The sequence below is a fragment of the Polistes fuscatus genome, unplaced genomic scaffold (assembly GCF_010416935.1).
Source record: "Polistes fuscatus isolate 324 unplaced genomic scaffold, CU_Pfus_HIC Scaffold25, whole genome shotgun sequence".
Lineage (NCBI taxonomy): Eukaryota > Metazoa > Arthropoda > Insecta > Hymenoptera > Vespidae > Polistes > Polistes fuscatus.
Window position 1 is genome coordinate 1,514,800 of NW_025113102.1, and position 15,935 is coordinate 1,530,734.

At 31.5% G+C, this 15,935-nt stretch overlaps 1 protein-coding gene and 1 long non-coding RNA gene across 4 annotated transcripts; both read right to left on the minus strand.

The window, feature by feature from the left end:
- Nucleotides 1-6,984: 6,984 nt before the first annotated feature.
- Nucleotides 6,985-8,945, minus strand: LOC122518482 (insulin-like growth factor I). Its single transcript, XM_043637435.1, has 2 exons — nucleotides 8,519-8,945; nucleotides 6,985-7,133 (listed from the first exon to the last, which is right to left on the minus strand). Exons 1-2 carry the CDS (start codon nucleotides 8,881-8,883, stop codon nucleotides 6,986-6,988), a joined length of 513 nt encoding a protein of 170 aa, XP_043493370.1. The 5' UTR covers nucleotides 8,884-8,945; the 3' UTR covers nucleotide 6,985.
- Nucleotides 8,946-9,162: 217 nt separating this feature from the next.
- On the minus strand, nucleotides 9,163-14,687 carry LOC122518483. 3 transcript variants are annotated; one of them, XR_006304083.1, is made up of 4 exons: nucleotides 14,487-14,687; nucleotides 13,337-13,803; nucleotides 10,207-13,216; nucleotides 9,163-9,362 (listed from the first exon to the last, which is right to left on the minus strand). It is a non-coding gene; the product is annotated as an uncharacterized LOC122518483 (long non-coding RNA). The 3 variants fall into 3 exon arrangements; XR_006304084.1 differs by lacking the exon at nucleotides 9,163-9,362 and having other exon boundaries at nucleotides 9,911-10,309; nucleotides 10,466-13,216; nucleotides 14,487-14,686; XR_006304085.1 differs by lacking the exon at nucleotides 9,163-9,362 and having other exon boundaries at nucleotides 9,911-10,514; nucleotides 10,600-13,216; nucleotides 14,487-14,685.
- Between the last annotated feature and the right edge of the window lie 1,248 nt (nucleotides 14,688-15,935).

Sequence of the window (15,935 nt, forward strand, 5' to 3'; positions counted from 1 at the left end):
GCTTAAAAACTCGGAGTACATGTTCTGTTATCCCTCCTCCTCGAAATCCACCGTTGATCTGAGTCATTGTTCTTTGTAAAAGTTCTTTTGGTGAAAGTTGTTTACAGGACCTTCCGAACAATGAGCACGTGTATAAAAAGAATAATAAGCCTATTTAATAAAATTAAAGATTAAAACGTTATGATTTTCGTATTTTTATCTATTTTAAGTAATTATTTTAATGCACCTGCGCAGTGATGACTTCGAGGATAAAATTCTGCTGTAACATAAAGAGAGTGCATTAGTGCATTAAAATAATTGTTAATTAATCGATGCAAGTGTCTATCGTTGCTTAAAAACTCGGAGTATGTGTTCTGTGACTCCTCCTCCTCGAAATTCACCGTTGATCTGATTCATTGTTCTTTGTAAAAGTTCTTTTGGTGAAAGTTGTTTACAGGACCTTCCGAACAATGAGCACGTGTATAAAAAGAATAATAAGCCTATTTAATAAAATTAAAGATTAAAACGTTATGATTTTCGTATTTTTATCTATTTTATGTAATTATTTTAATGCACCTGCGCAGTGATGACTTCGAGGATAAAATTCGGCTGTAACATAAAGAGAGTGCATTAGTGCATTAAAATAATTGTTAATTAATCGATGCAAGTGTCTATTGTTGCTTAAAAACTCGGAGTATATGTTCTGTCAACCGTCTTCCTCGAAATTCACCTTGAAACTGGCACTTTCTCTTTTATGAAAATTCTTTTATTAAAAGTTGTTTATCTGCCCTTCCGAACGTTGCGCATGTGTATAAAGGGAATAATCCACCTAATCAATAGAATTTTAGATTAAAACGATCTGATTTTAATATTTTTATTAATTTTATGTAATTCTTTCAATAAATATATATTTGTTTTAATGTTCTTGCGCAGTGATGACTTTGAGGTGGTGAGGTAAAATTTTCATCTAATAAAACATCAGATCGAAGTTATTTAATATTCAAAGTACGTTAATAGATATGTAATGTTTAAACCAATGCATATGTGTTTAAAAAATCTTAAATACAAGTAGAGTGTGTTAGTGTATTAAAATAATTATTAATTAATCGATGCAAGTGTCTATTGTTGCTTAAAAACTCGGAGTATGCGTTCTGTCAACCGTCTTCCTCGAAATTCACCGTTGATCTGAGTCAATAACCTCTGTGACAGTTCTTTTATTAAAAGTTGTTTATAAGAATTTCCGAACGTTGCGCATGCGTGTAAATGGAATAATCCACCTAATTAATAAAATTTAAGATTACAACGCTTATATTTTAGTATTTTTTTTATTTTTATGTAATTAATTAGTATTTTAGTTATGATAATTTATTTATTAAACAAATAAATAATTTTTTCAATTTTTTTATTTAATGTACACGTATCTTGGTAATATTTAAAAAATAACGAATAGAATAAAAATAAAATTTCGTTTTATCGATCTGCCTTATCGATTAGGTAACAAATTTCTGCTCCAGTTTCTATACCTTCGGAGATGTAATTTTATTTTTTCATCGTTTATTGCGTTCCCTCGTTATATTATGTATTTTATTACCTTGATTAATTTGACGTCATTTAAGTTTCAGTGACAGAATAGATACGAATCCAATGACGAGAATGAGATAATTCATTAAAGTATGCGATTAATTCATTTGCATTTTATCAGACTCCTCTTCTCAAATGTCTTCTGCATAATTTTTTTAATGAATTTGACCTCAGTATAATAAATTATAAAACTATAGGATTGTTGCTGTAATTTATTTAAGTAAAATTAATTTTTAATATTAATAATAATTAATATTAAATTAAAAAATATTAATTGATTATATTAATTCATTTAATATAAATCATAAAATAAATGTCTTCATAATTAAATTTTTTTCCTCGTTTTCCCAATAACAAGCACAATATAATTAAATAATTATAACGAAATGAAAACGCATAATAACATTCGAAAATAAATCGACAAAAGAAAGGATGAGACAGTAAACAACGAAGAAAAGATTGTAAAAATACATTTGATACTTTCTCTTGCTGGCATTAGCGAAACGTTGTCGTGTTGTAATCGAGGTCTTCCGTTGCATTCTTATTTAATGACGATAATAATTAATCAGCATACGCGCAGAAACGTGAGACAGGTAAATAAACTTTCATCGGGGAAGATTGTGCAAATAAATTTTCAACACGTACGCGCGGATAAGGGTTGGATTTAAAATGAAACAAACGTTTGGAGAAATCGTTAAGTCTTACGAGTAATATCGTTCCGAAAACATCGAAAAAGATGAGAAAGAAAATTAGTGGAAAACGGAATAAACTGTTAATAATAATGTCAATTACGATAATGCTACCAATAACGTTAAATGCAGTTATTATAGAAGATTGCAAGGATCGTTTGATGGACGTATTTACGAAAAGTTGTGGCAATGATCGTCTCAAAAGAACCATCGAGAAATTTGATCCTAAAAAAAGGGATTATAAGAAATTCGAGCTGACTGAATTTATCGGTAAGTAAAATATTTGTGAACAATATCGATCGATTTTTAATTTATAATTTATATAAAATATTAAAATTTATATATTAAATTTAAATTATAATATTATAATTTATATTAAATATTAAATTTTATTGGTCCTCCAAACCCGAAAGGGGCGGAGTAAGAATAAATAAATAAATATTAAATTTTATTACATATTATAATTTATATTAAATATTAAATTTTATTACATATTATAATTTATATTAATATTAAATTTTATTACATATTATAATTTATATTAAATATTAAATTTTATTACATATTATATTATAATTTTATTACATAAAATAAAATCATCTCTTTGTCATTCGATTTTTTACGATATATTTCTTAATCATTTGTTTGTTATATCGCTTTTATTATTTATTATATTTTATATAATATAATTATTTTGTATACTGTGTTCAAGTTGTATAGTAAAACAAATTAATTATATATTATTAGATTAAATTATTAATATACTTATTAATGTACTAGATAATATAATACACCCATTCAGTGTTTTGAAAATTTTCATCTAATAAAATGTCAGATTTTGTTTAATATTCGAAATATATTAATAGATATTTCATTTTGAAATAAATGTACTGTTGTATTATTCTCATTATAATGGATATATTGATTCTGATACTAAAGAATAATTTAAATAACAATAAAAACAGAAAGGATTCTTTTTCAGATCATTCTATAGAAGAACAGAAACAACCTATATCCTTTATTAGGCACGAGAAAAAAGATATTTTAGCAAAATTAGCTAATTCAAAGGATCTATCTGATTCTAGTCAAGAAAATATTCAAAAAGAATGGCGGCATTTTAAACAAAATTCTTTATCGTCTGTTCTTATACAACCTTACGATGCGGTAATTATAAGATGAACATTCATTTTCGAATAGGACACAAATTACGATAAGATATTACAAAATTTATAACAAATAATTCAAAACTTTCGAATTTAACATTAAATTCATAAAGAATCATTCCTAATTTTATTGCATTTAATAATAGTAAAAATGACAAGGACGAATGAATACGATGATTAAATTTTTCTATTGCTTTTCGCGTAATCATTTGCTCGCATCTATCCATTCCAAGAATGAGGTTGTCCTTCAAATAAAATATGGACAATCCTATGTCAAAGAATCCTATGCAATTTTTCGAAATAATAATTTGACATCTCATTATCCATCCTTGTAATCAGCTTTTGTGGGAATTTATGATCTAAGGCTTCTCAAATATTTGTAAAATACTTATTTGTAAAATAAATTAACTCTAATAAATCGCAAGGAGAAAAAATTAATAATATAACATACACTTTTTCTTATCATTTATATCATTAACCTGGCTTATTAATTTTGTTCAATTTAATAATTTTTTATAAAAGCATAATTATAAAGGAATTTATTTTTGAAATATAAAAGATTAAGCATATAATATATCGAAAATAAAATTTGATTACGCATGATGCTCGTATGTCCTGAAAATATCTAAAAATATCTGAAAATAATCCAAATGACGCAAATAAATAAATTTTGCATCGGCATGAATTTCATTTATAATGCGTTTATTTGTACATACATACACATATATATATATATATATATATATATTAAATTGTAAGCTTATTCTCTGGCATCCAATCATTTCTCGCCTAACTCCTCCTTTTTCGCTTCCGTCTACAAAAAAAAAAAAAGAAAAAGCTAACGAGATAAGAAATACCAACGTGTTAAAACAACGTTCTCTATTTTGTAGATGGAAAACAATGATTCGAAATTGAAAATAACCGTAGAAGAATTATACGAGTTTTATAATAATTTTAATTATCGACCAACAAGATCATTTACACAATCCGAATGGAAAAAAATATTACGAGATTTTATTAAGACTTGTTGTTACGAGGATAATATTTGCGATAGCGAGAATATCGACGCTTTGTGTTTTTGAAAATGAAAATTAGAAAATTTACGTTAAAAGATGATTATTATTATTATTATTATTATTATTATTATTCTCAAAGAGAAAAATAAACAATAATGTTATTTATAATTTAGAAAATAATCGATACCTTTAACACAATCCGACCATTCTCAGTCGTATTAATAATTTTGTTTTGCGAATATTTTCGAAATAGACTATTACAAATAAATGTTCTGCAGTATAAGAACGGATGCCGATCGTTAAACCGTGCATCGTCTTGCAGGTCTATAAAACGGGTACCCTCCAATAAAAGTACAAGTGGCAAGTGCGTAAAAGCGATCATATACCTTGTTAAAATAGTTTCCAAGAAACATTTTATTGAGAGTAACTTGGCTCTTGAAGTTATATATTTGGATTCTACGAAGCTTTAAAATGTCATTTCAATTTTCAAGAGGATCTTTGAAATGCAATCTTATATATATATACCATATACCATATATCATATTTTCTAATAATACATATGCAAGACGTTTGTATTTCTGAACGTATTATCGCAAGTATCAAGGATAAGAATGATTTAAATATAGCTTAAGATTATCTACCCATTGATTAATCATTATAATAGAAATATAATAATGCATCAAAAAATAATCTGATATCGGTTATACAGTAAAAAAGCTGATCATAGATATACAACGAAGTTATCTTCGGTTTCGTGTTTCTTTAATAATGATAAGTATTACAAAAACAAAACAAAATAATGCATCTCATAAAGCAAAAAAGGATGATCGATTTTCTTGTCTCATCCGGTGACGATTTAGAATACTTTTTCTATGAAATAATAATGGAAAGGTGTGAGAGACAGGGGTAACACGTTGAATAGAATACGTTTGAACGCATTTATATTTATAAATATTTATTATAATCATCATACGACCCAATTTGCCAGCGATATTTCAAGCAATAAATTATAAAGGACTAAGTCAATGAAATATTATTACAATATCGATTCTTATATTAGATATTAGATAGTCCGATAAAATTTGTAATGCAATTTGTTTTCAATTGATCAATCTCGATCTAGACAATTATTTTTCGATTAGATATTTCTCGCCCGCAGAATCGTATGAACGATTTAATTCTAACCACGTTTGATAAATCCGAGGCGCGTAATTTTACTTAATCCTTAAAGTAAATAACATTATTTATTTATTTATTTATTCATTTATTCATTTATTTATTTATTCATTTATTTATTTATTCGCTAAAAAATAATTGATATTTAATACTAATGAGATCATCAGTCGTTAAGGGAACTAATGTCATTTGCAACTTGAAAGCTAAATCGTCCATTGTTGCACTTGACACGTCCATACAAATATTTTACATTAATAAAATCTTTATTAAGTCTTCCTCTGTGAGATCACGTGACTAATCTCAAATTCAATCTTTAAAAACGAATGAAAAAAGAACAACAACAAAAAAAAAGAAAAAGAACATTACATTAATGAATCGAATGAATCACAAATTTTCTCACGTTACGTTCAATTATTATCATCATCATCATCATCATTTTTTAATCAAGAAACTTGTCCTCAAGAAAATCTCAACTCTTGATTCTTATTTTATCAATGATTGTGCGATCCATGACGAATAATCAAGTCTTCCAATATTAATTTTTCTTTTGTTCATTTTCAAACTCATTCATTCATTCCCTAACTATAGCCATTTTTATTTTCTTTCGACTTGGTAAGTCTCAACACTAAAGAAAAACAATGTTTTCGTCAAATATATATATCTTCTTTCCGTAAATTACAAAGAAAATCACAAACGGACGACGAAGAGAGTTGTTAACGTCAATTATAAAATGACCAACTCCAACCAAAGCTCTTCTGTGAGACTAGATTTCTTAATATATCAAAAAAAAAAAAAAACAACACACGTGGCTCTGTTTTCCCATTTTTCTCTCTTTGTTCAATTTCTCATCCATTCATTCGTTCTCTCTCTCTCTCTCTCATATACATACAAATACATAGACACACACACACACGTACAAAAGCACATTCTGAATGCAATTAGAGCGATCATCGTCCTTCGGTTATTGAAAAATATATCTACTTAAAAACTAAAGAAGAAATAAAAGTTCGGATCATCTAATACGATCGTCGTTGACCCTTTCGGTGGTTCTTCTTCTTCTTCCCGTCTAAGGTTCTTCCTTTCTTTCTTTCTTTCTTTATTTATTTCGTCTATTAGAAGAAGACATAAGAGATATAAGTCCATTACATCTCCAATTTCTATCTTGAGAAAGATTAACGAGCCTTGAGGAAGACGTAGAAGATGAATTACTGCGAACTTTAGTTTAATAAAGGCAGCCGAGGTTGAGAAGCAACGCTTTCGACGTTGCTTTCACTCGAATTACGTACGATTCGCAATTTGCTCGTTTATTATTTTGCGAATGCATTCTAAAGGGAAAAAACTTTTTTCCTGTTCTTCTCCTCCTCTTCTTCCTTCTCCTCCTTTAATAGCAATCACCGTGTCCTTGTTTTCGGCCCGTCTTCGTCCGACAATCCTTGCCCTTTTTTTTATGATGATAAGGTTTCTCTTCCTTCGACAAAGTATGTATTTCCAGAAAAGAGTCGGGTAAGTTCACTATTCTAATGGATTTTCTGTAACGAGAAAAAATTCAAAAATGAAAAGAAAACAATAAAATAAAACAACGAGGATAAATCAAATAATTACAAACGAGTCGTTTTCATTTCCGAGAAATCTTTGAATTCATCGTTGTAAATAATTATTATGTAAGATTGTAAGATCTATCAAGATTTTCATCAAAATAAGTCTGAATAATAAATATTTGTATATTAAATAAAGAAGAAGAAAGAGAGAGAGAGAGAGAGATGGAGAAAGATATGAGGGGGAGGGATGACCGGGGGGGGAGGAATAAGAGAAAACAACGAAGATGAAAACGGAGAAGTAAGCGAAAGATAGCGAATTGTCCTAGCACTTTGAACTAATCTCGCTACTAAAGGCCAGATCATATAACCATGAACTTTAATAAAAGTAACATGGATTATCTACGAAGCAGAGAGTGATAAGGAGGTTGGTAACTATGTTTCTCTCGTTCGTGTCTCCCTTTTTCCTTCGCGCGTTTTCTTCTGTTCCTGGTTTTCTTTCTCACTCGTGAAGAAAGATTTGTGTACAACTTAAAAAGATGTTAGATGTATAAAACTGTATTTTATTATCTCGGTAAGATGTTGAAGAGTTTAAAAGAAGTAAGAAAATGAAAGAGTTAAACGAACTTCTTTAGTTTGACATAAACAACAATGTTTATCGAAATGTTTTGTTATTGAAGTGTACATATACGAATATAATGTGTTAATAAATATGAAGATATTTTATATAGGATCGATCGTACTGGAAAGGTTCGGGATTATGTGATTAATCATTGAAAGAAAAAAAGAGAGAGAGAGAGAGAGAGAAACTTAGGTGAACGATCACGACGTTCGCGTGTGAAGGCTAATCGAGAGAGTCAAAGGTTATTGCAATTACTACGTTGACCTTTTAATTCTTTTTTCTTTTAGTCAATCGTTATCAATAGAAATGTTAAGTCTTCGCGCTGTGGGTGAAGTGTGAAGCACCTATTATCGTAGTAAGATATCGTTGTAGTTAATATACTGGAAAATAAGTCATATAATAAGAGGATAAGCATAACGATTATGGTAACTCTGTGGAATCCCGAGTAGTAAACGATGTCAAAGAACTCGAAACGGCTGAAAATATACGCGTGGAATTAGATATCTTTCTCTCGTTAAAAATAATGTTGGTACAACATTTTATCGAAGAAAATAATTGATATTTTTTCGTACAATGAGCATTATTCGTAAGCAGCAACAACGAATACAACAACTTTTTTGAAATAAAAAGAAATCTCTTTCGTGGTAACGAGGAATGAAAATGGCGGATTGCGAAGAGAGAGAGAGAGACAGAGAAAGAGAAATAAAAGAAGAAAGAGATGAAATAAAAACCAGAAGAGAAACTAACATTCACTCACATGTTGTCGCGGGAACCTCCCCGTTTCTTCTCGGACTTTTGTTTGCAGTACTGCTCGAGTTGTACATAGCTGCAGGAATGATAACAACATTCTTCGACGAGTCCTGGACCGGTAGGGCCGCGTTGTTCGTCCTCGCTGCTGTACGAAAAGGGCTCGTTGTATCCTCGATCGCTGCACACCAAGTACAATGCGTCGCTAAGCCTTCTCGAGCACAACCTCAGTGTTCTCATATTAGATCTTTCGAAAGGTGCGCTGTTTATCGTCCCAAATAGATTTATAATGAGAAAGATCGTTAATGCTATCGTTCCGATACCGAATCCGAATCCATGAATTCTCGTTGTCGACCAATATTTTCTCGACGTCATTTCTTTGCTTCTTTTTATTCAATTTTCTATTTTTTCTTCTAAATATTTAACAAGAAATAAATAATATATATATATATGTATATATATATATATATATATATATATATATGTATATTTTTCTTATAGATCAAGATATCACTGGTACTTCAGAATATTTGTTATCTTGACGTAAATAATATTCTCTTCCCGTATTCGTTAAGAATAAAAACGGGGAAGGATGAATGAAATTTCTTCGGTCCACTTGGTGGTGTTCTTGGTTCTTCCTCTCTTAGTGTATTCTTCTTTATATATATTTTGAAAGAAGATGAAAGACGTGGGACCGACGTGAGATAGACCAGATCGTGTCTTCAGAAGAGTTCCGTTGCTACCGACTCTCTCGGTGGCACTGGTACCGGTTCGTCTCGCCACGCGGTTCTTGTTCCAGATTTTACAGACTCCCGAGAGTGCCATGAGAGAGGGGATAAACAAGGAGAGCATGCCTGTTGGTGGACAAACGCGTGCACACAGATTGCAGAAATGAATGGAAGGGGTTGACGTTTACACAGAGGACTACTACTATTCTCAGTATTTTTATTCTATTTTTTCTTCTTTTCCTTTCGTTTCTTTGCTTCGACCGCCTGTCTCGGAAAGAAATTGCAATGGGTGCTGACGGGGACGGGGAGCCCGAGGGGGGGCTCAATGCTTTCGCATCTTCCCGATCTTGTTTTTCAATTGCAATTTATATTTAGTATTATTTTATCATTGATACTTTTGTTTTTTTTTTTTTTAATGATTGTCCGTTCGATCATCTGTTTTCATATTTTCCTTTCGAGATTAAATCATTTTTGTTATCGCGTGCAAGGAATAATAATTTAAGGAAAAATATTGTAAATCGAGAGATAATTCGTAGTCGTTGACCGATCGTTTTCATTTTCAAAACGTTTGTAAATATCGTAATAATTGTTCGTAAGAATGTATAAAATAATAATCGATATTTTATATTAACTCGTTTAATAAATTATAATTAACGAAGATCATTTTCGTTGGAATATAATTTTTACAATTCGATGAAAGAAAAAGTGAGAAGCGTAAATCGCATGAGTTATTTTTTAAATAAATACGTTTAAAAGGATCATCCCGCGTAATCTTTGATTTCTATTGACCACCGGAAACAAAGGATGCCTTGTGTTATCGTAATCATGAATTAATCGTAATATGACTTATTTTGTCTTATTGTTAATGCGATAAATTTTTCCGTACTTTTCACGAGATAATAGAGAGAGAGAGAGAGAGAGAGAGAAAGAGAGAGAGAAAAAAATAGAAACGGCTCGTTCGACCTCCTACCCTCGTTTCTTTCCAACGATTGTACCAATTCTGATATCTTGAATGAAAAATGAAGTCCATTAGACTCCCTCGTCTATTCATAGAAACCATAGACGGATGAAAACTGTAAACAAGCTTGATTACGTATATTTTTGTTTCACTATCATCGAGTCAAAGTTTTATTTAACGAATGAATTGTTTCTAAAACAATTCACTCGATCCTTCTTCTTTCAAATACGAAAAAGAGAATTTATCATTGAAAATCATGAAACACGCTTACCCTACTCCATAAATATGAACATTTTCAGATGATCCAATGAAGAGGAACACTATAATGTGAATAATAATAAATCCGTAGGATTTTGTACGAGATCTAACGATCGCACCAATTATCTAGTTTATGAATAAATTTACAATTCAAATGAAGCCTTGTGCGTTTCGTATCTGGTCCGGCCGTTTTAACGATTTCCGCGAAGCATACCTGTTAAATAAAAGAAACGATTGAGAGTGCACGAGGATTATGCGTTTGAAAGATTCGATCTAGTTAAGTAAGAAAGATAATTATTAAATCACGCGGGAATGGAAGAAGAAGAATTATTATTATTATTATTAACTGTTAGATACGAATGAAAAATTCAACTTATCTCTTAAGAATCCTCGGAACAATAGGAACACACATCCTTCGATCGTTGTGAAATTCAATGGGCGATGATCTAACGGGACGACGACAACTTAGAAGAGAGAACAATTTTTCTTTTTTTTTTTTCTTTTTTTACTTTGCGAGTAATTCGTGACGAGAAAGTCACGATATCTCATCCCTCCTCCTATCGTGAAATTCTTGACGACTGATCGGTGTGTGCGAGTTGGTTGCCGTAGAGAAGGCCAACTCGTCGAACACACCAAGAAGAAGAAGAAGTTTTATTGTTCTCATGGTAAAGTAACGTGCAATCGAGATTAAACCTTAGTGTATGCGTCTGCGTCTTCTTGGTTATCTATTAATAGATGTAATTGCGACTACCAGTGCAGTGAAATTGTACCTCGGTTAGGTTTACTTTTATTATGTCATGTGTAAGAGAGAGAATGATATCGCACTTGCAAAATGTTGTCTTAACGCCACTGTATTTGTTCCTTCTTTCGTTTGTCTCTCTGTTCAGTTGTATGAAAGAGAGAGAGAGAGAGAGAGAGATCGAAGGATGAAAATAAAAATGAATAAGAAGAAGAAGAAGTAGAAGTAGAAGTTGAAGAAAGGGGAACGACACCAAGGACGTATAATGTCCCACGTGTTTCACGCGATGCACTCTCGTGTCTGACTAATCGTTCATGATTGTCGAATATACATCTTCTTCTTCTTCTTCTTCTTCTTCTTCTACTTCTCTTTGACCCCACCGTACTTGACTTCTTCTATTAACAGGGAAGACATTCTTCTTTTTCTCTTTTAAGAGGAAAGAAATTAGATTGCACTGGTATGTGGGTGGAGAGGGTCCTTTACTTCACGTTTTTTTTTCTTTCTTTCTTTCTTTCTCTTTTATCTATGTATAGTAAACGCCAACGATGGTAATATTGAGTCAACGCAATAAAAGCAAAGCACTATCACCGATACGCCAAAAATCTTAAGGTCAATAGATTAGTTAGCACGCTAGAGAAAAAGTATTTTTCATTTTTATCAATGTAATGTTTTAAAAGGACCTCTGCCACCGCGATTCGCTGATACATAAGATATTTTCTATTCCTTTTAAATGATCCCGTGGCAGTGACCGCGTAATTGCCAGGTCAACAAACACGAATCGACGTACTTCGCACCCGAGAAGAGTGAAGAACGTTACTTCATTTTATTTTAATTTCTTTTTTTTTTCCTAGGACTTATCATTCATTGAAGTTTAAAGAGAACAATCTTACATATAGGATATATAAGTATACGCAAATAATAATCCAAAAATTAAATATTCCCATACAATTGAAAACAATCTCATTTTCGCATTTTCGTGAGACTCCAGTCAAATAAGTAGGTAATTGTTTGTATTTTCATTTTGCAACCGTCAATCATTCTCCCTATCAGCTTGTCGAGATTTTTTGGAGAAGAGAAGACTAATGAGCAATCAAAAGAATGACTATATTACGAGAGAAACTCGGTCGTGCAGCTGGTTATAGAAACCGATAGAGAAAAATATCATTAACGAGTTAACATATATATATATATATATACATATATTAGAAGATACTTATGCGTGTGAAACAGATTTGTGCATATATCACGTGAATGATTGTCGGTTGTACTTTGAAATCGACACTACACTCTCGCAGGGGGCATAAGCTCGCGGCATACTTATCACATATTTACTAACGATACAATAAATATTATTTTCTTCTTTTAATATATTATCTTTAGTTTCTTCTTCTTATTCTTATTCTTCTTTCTTGAGTGCACATCTCGAGATCCAGGCTACGATATATATGTGAATGTAGGCGTAATATGTATACAAGTCGGATTCGATTCTAGGCCCGACTTGTTACGCCAATCACGCGTGCGACGGCTCCATTACAAGCTCTCTCTCTCTCTCTCTCTCTCTCTCTCTTTCTCTCTTTTTCTTTCTCTTTCTCTTTCTCATCGTTCTCTGTCGTCTATCGGTCGCACTTTAAAATTGAGACCACTCTCGCAGGGGGTCATATCAGAGCAACTGTCTCGATCAGACTACGCTCATGATTATGCGCCCAACGCCGCATAATTCCCCGACGAGTCGTTGTCTTTCTATTAAAGCTCGACGTCGAAATTTCGTCGTCGTCGTCGTCGGTCGAATGTCGATGGGCCAATCGTGAGGGCTAATCGAGAGGGACCAATCGAAAAATGGGCCCCCGATCATCTTCTTCTTGCTACGTTCCCTTATTTATCCTTTATTTTTGTTATTGTTGTTGTTGTTGTTAAATATCCAGTTTTAAACTTATCAAATATTATTCCTGTTTTTAAGATAATCTTCCGTTGTTGTTGTTGCTGTTGTTAAATATCCAGTTTTAATTGTAGAATCTAATATTATTCCTTAAATTGAATGGTTTAATATTAAGAAAGTTGTGTAAGTTCATTAAACTTATATTATATAATAGTTAGGATGATTAAATTAATTACGATTACGTTATTATTATTATTATTATTACTCACTGTTGACGATTATCATTTACTTTCCTCTTTCATGAATTGTTTCGTGGATCATTTCATTCCACACTCATGATATTTTCTATATCTCGATGTTTCAAATCGTTGGCAGCTATTTCGAAGGGACTTCTTTCGTCGTCTAACAATTCTTTCGTCGAGCGTTCTCGTTCCTGTTGCTACGGGAGGTCCAAGTTCAACTCGCAACCGACCTGACGTCGGTGTAATCGAGTAAGCTCCCAGTCTCTTTTATCATTGCACCAGTCACAATTTGTCCTCGTGATCCGTCGCCGACTATTAGTTACCGTCTACGCTCGCAAAATTTTAATCTTACGAACGAGGACGAATTCAAACGTATCATTGGCCTCCCGACATCGTCAGATTTTCTTATCCGTACATGTTTCTCTTGATTGTTTCTTTTTCTTCTTCTTCTTCTTTTTTTTTATTTCATTTTCAAATACATTCGATTGTTATATCTAAATAGGATAGAAAAATAATTCATACAGTTTTATTTTTTGAATTACACAGGTATCATATGTATGCATGTATGTATGTGTGTATGTATATTTGATTTTGATTGGCAAGAAAAATTAAACGAATTCTTGATAGTTGATTTCTAAGTCGCATAGAATATACAAATTGGACTAAGCAGTTGTTAACCGGCAACAGTTGACTACACGTGCAATGACTTTTATCATAGTTTAGGTCCTACCGATAGTAACAAGATAATTTTGTCTTTGCAATTGCGCCAATTGTTACTGCAGTTACTATTGATATATTAACAAGATAATTCATTTCACTATCTGAGCATTTATCTAATGCATGCAAATTGCGGAGTGAAGTGCTTAGAAAACTAAAGCTCCTATATTTTACTTATTGGAGAAAGATAACTTTCCCATCGAAATAATATCGATGCTTCATCGTTATCTCATTGTCAGATAGAAATGATTGCACATGTAGAAGAAGAAATATTCAAATCGAAATAATCTATGCGAATAAAATGAAATGTGTTTCCATTTAACGCGAGTTCTTTCAAAATAAATGTGATCGTTAAATGATTGTCCACTAGTAAATAGACAATTATTTTATTTTTAGCATCGTAAATTATATAAGAACAAGTAGCAAGTTAAGCAGTCCTTCCGTTTATAAGGTGGCTTACCTATGATATTGAATAATGGAGTGCAGACGTACTGGCAGAAATAGGTCGATCTAATCCCACAGATCTCTTGCAAAGTCCTTTCTAATGGTACTATAATAATTCGTTGTAACTCATACGCAATTACATATATCGTACTTCGATCACGAAGAAACTTAATGCCTAATTAAATTGAATAATATTTAAAAAAAAAGAAAAAAAAAATATAAAAATTGACCGATGTGAAATTTCGCTTAAAAAAAATAAAAAAAAAAAATAAAAAAGGCACCAGTTAAATTTAGAATACATAGATAAACGAATAAAAAAACATATAAGACAATCAGCAAAAGAGAGAGAGAGAAAGAGAAATATAATGGATTTCTTCCTTTTTTCTCGTGACGAGGTCTAAGTTCAAACCTTCATCGACCTGGCGTCGACATAATTGAGAAAACGTACAAATGGATAATTCTCTTATCAATAATATCGTTTTGGAAAACATCCTCGTCATTCTTGTCTCATACTTTGATATCATTTATTTTCGTATCGCACTGTGGTATCGTACTACTGTCAAATCGTACCCCCCCCCCACCCCGCCACTGTCCTATCGTATTGATAAGAAAAAAAACAAAAAAAAAAAAATTGCATTCTATTAGTGTAGTAATATACATTTCTTTCTACCAGACGATTATTATTTGATGATATTTTTAACGATTCTCAAAGCTAATTACGGAATTAATCTTTTAGAAAACGCGTTCTCAGGTTTTTACGAGAGAACAACAGTTCGAATAATTATCTTTTTCATATTGTTTTTCCTTTTCGTAAATAAATTGAAAAGAGAAAATTTGATGAATATTTTTTGTTTTGGTCTGTTCACGTTTTTTTTTTATCATCACACATATGCGATAAAATTAAACGAATACTTATTCGATTAAGAATTGCAATTACTCGACGCCGATGATGATAATATTTCCTGCCATGTTTATGAACCACAATATTCTAGCCATTGACCTTCTTTTTCATTATCAATCCACCTATAACAAAACGTTCTTAACGTTTCTGCGTGTAGCCCTCCCCCGCTGTTTGAAGTTACGCAACGACGTCTTCGAAGAAGAAGAAGAAGAAGAAGAAGAAGATGAAGAAGACACACACACGACCTAAAAGGAAACACAAGAAAATAATCGTTTTGTGGGTCTCGGCAAAAAAAAAAGAAAAAATACGCCCACGACGCGACTTATACACAAAAAACGCGCACACCATAACCGTAATAGAATTCAAACACTCGATTACGTATCTTTTTAATTTTAGTCTAACAAACATATTTTCCTCACAAAAAATAATTCTATCCTTCTGATTCATCCAGACCAATGATGATAATAATATGATCCTTCGTCGATTTTAGAACTGCGTCAAACGAACACATACGAATAAAAATAGGAACGGTTTTAGATGGGGGAACAAATAATCACGGAACCC